At 47.1% G+C, this 2,845-nt stretch overlaps 1 protein-coding gene across 1 annotated transcript in view; it reads left to right on the plus strand.

The window, feature by feature from the left end:
• EPG5 (ectopic P-granules autophagy protein 5 homolog) overlaps positions 1-2,845 on the plus strand; it is an 83,297-nt gene that overhangs the window by 47,516 nt on the left and 32,936 nt on the right. The window contains exon 27 of the mRNA XM_018568281.1: positions 880-1,022. Coding sequence (XP_018423783.1) covers positions 880-1,022 — 143 coding nt within the window. The remainder of the gene's footprint in view (positions 1-879; positions 1,023-2,845) is intronic.

Below are 2,845 nucleotides of genomic sequence, written 5' to 3' on the forward strand. Positions count from 1 at the left end.
ATCAGCCACCCGTGAAGAGGCATTAGATGTCTGCCATTCAGATGGATCCAATTCAGTAGGCAGGGGGTCTGGCTGGGGCAACCATTACCAGTCTGCCATTCAGATGGATCCTATTCAGTAGCAGGGGGTCTGGATGGAGCAACCATTACCTAGTCTGCCATTCAGATGGATCCTATTCAGTAGCAGGGGGTCTGGAAGGGGCAACCATTACCAGTCTGCCATTCATATGGATCCTATTCAGCTGGCAGGGGGTCTGGATGGTGTAACCATTACCAGTCTGCCATTCAGATGGATCCTTTTCAGTAGCAGGGGGTCTGGATGGGACAACCATTACCAGTCTGCCATTCAGATGGATCTTATTCAGTTGGCAGGGTTGCTGGATGGGACAACCATTACCAGTCTGCCATTCAGATGGATCTTATTCAGTTGGCAGGGTTGCTGGATGGGGCAACCATTAACAGTCTGCCATTCAGATGGATACTATATTCGTTAGGCAGGGGGTCTGGATGGGGCAACCATTACCAGTCTGCCATTCAGATGGATCCTATTTAGTAGGCAGAGGGTCTGGATGGGGCAACCATTACCAGTCTGCCATTCAGATGGATCTTATTCAGTTGGCAGGGTTGCTGGATGGGGCAACCATTACCAGTCTGCCATTCAGATGGATCCTATTTAGTAGGCAGAGGGTCCGGATGGGGCAACCATTACCAGTCTGCCATTCAGATGGATCCTATTTAGTAGGCAGAGGGTCCGGATGGGGCAACCATTACCAGTCTGCCATTCAGATGGATCCTATTTAGTAGGCAGAGGGTCTGGATGGGGCAACCATTACCAGTTACCGAGCTAACAGAACTTGTAACCAGTTGTTGTTTTCTGCAGTTTGAAGGGATGCAGATGGAAGAGGTAGTGAGCCAGCAGCTGCACGTCCTTCGTAGGGAGATGAAACAGCTGCAAGCCGAGGCCACCAAACCCACCGCGCTCAACATTATAGAAACCGCGGTGCATCTGGAGAACTTCATAACGTGAGTTTAATACCAAAATGGATTTGAGCTCTGTTATCCTGTGTATGTTCCGTGTATTATGTTGTGTGGTGATGGTATTTCATGTCTTAGCTTTCCTGATTTTTAGTGAATCTGAATAGGCAAAGTGTCAGGTTCTCTTGATAACCCACTGCTGCTCCTGCCTCCAAGACTTGCCTTCTTTGCCTCCCTAGTCACCTATGGGCTGTCTCACAGGAAGGCCTAGTGTTAGCTCCACTGATAGAGGTGTTAGTAGAGCGCTGGACCCAAGAGGGCAAAATAAAACTTAAGTTCTAATATGGAGGTGGCTCTCTGTCAGCCAGGGTACCCCAAAGGTTCCTCCGGAGTAGTCTAAAGTGTCAAATGAGAGTCATGTCCCCTGCTGAGTCCAGGCTTGTAGCTCTGCAATCGGCCAAGCTGGATTCTCAACAAATTGCTGATTTGGAGAGCTCTGACTCTGCAGGGGGCGTGTTGGACCTCTGCAAAGAGACCACTGCTTCCACACAGAGAGCAAGGGTCCTTCACCAAAGCATGCTGGCAGCAGACAGGCTTTTCTTCCCAGGCTGTGGCTGCTTTCTTATGAACAATTTGTATATGCAAAGAAAGTGGTCTACCTCCTTGCCGTTCTTTGGCTTCTATGGAACACTGCCGCTCAGTAACCGCTCCTGTCCGCCAACAGAAGGCACAGCGGTATGGGAAGAACCACCTCTTGGCTGCCAATCCTTATGAAATTTTATTGGTTAACAGGGAATACAAATTCAGTCATGACAATCCCGCTGACAGGTTTCGGCCTATACGTCCTTAATTATAGGTTATTAAGGCCCTATAGGTTGAAACACGTCAACGTGATTGGTCAGGTGTAGAGAGTCTTATAATGATATAGGAAAAACTAGCACTCAGTGGAGGACCCTTTCGAAAGTTTATATTGAAATTCTGCTGATGCGCTTCAGCCTGTACGGCCTTAATTATAGCTATGTTTAGGGCCGTACAGGCTAAAACGGGTCAGCGTGATTTCTTAGGTGTTCAAAGTCTTCTAATGATATAGGAAAAACAGGCACTCGGCTGCAGATCCTTTTTTGAATAAAAGGGCATACAAATCCAGACATGACAATCGCACTGACCCGTTTCAGCCTATGCGGCCTTAATCTTAGTTATGAGTAAGGCCGTATAGGCTGAAAAGTGTGATTTGTCATGTCCTGATTTGTATGCCTTTTTAATCAAAAAAGGATCTGCAGCTGAGTGCCTGTTTTTCCTATATCATTATAAGACTTTGAACACCTAAGAAATCACGCTGACCCGTTTTAGCCTATACGGCCCTAATCATAGCTATAATTAAGGCCGCATCAGCAGAATTGCAATATAAACTTTCGAAAGGGTCCACCACTGAGTGCTAGTTTTTCCTATATCATTATAAGACTATCTTGTGCCGCTCTTAATCTGAGCAATAGGAAAGATCAGGATAAACGCCCTTTAAAACAAACTGCATTTATCCATTTTTTCCCCCTTACCCTGGTCTAATAAAACTCCCCCTCCCCCTTCACAGATGCATACTTACCTTGATTCAACGGCTGTGACCACTGTTATTTGGTAACATCCAGCGCCGCAGTGTCACTGTCCTTGTGCATTACAGCCTCATAGACTTCTATGAGACGGTGTCCCAAGATGGAGATAAAGGGAGAAGGCCCGATAAAAGTCTATGGGGTTTTTATGAGCAGACGCGGCCAGCACAATGAAAAGCTGTCTAATCGGCGAGGACATCCTTTCGCTGCCACGGACGTATCTCATACGTCAGTGGCAGCAGGCCCTTTTAAACAGACTCCCACTTT

This window comes from Nanorana parkeri, unplaced genomic scaffold (genome assembly GCF_000935625.1).
Source record: "Nanorana parkeri isolate BGI_ZX_2015 unplaced genomic scaffold, ASM93562v1 scaffold1166, whole genome shotgun sequence".
NCBI lineage: Eukaryota > Metazoa > Chordata > Amphibia > Anura > Dicroglossidae > Nanorana > Nanorana parkeri.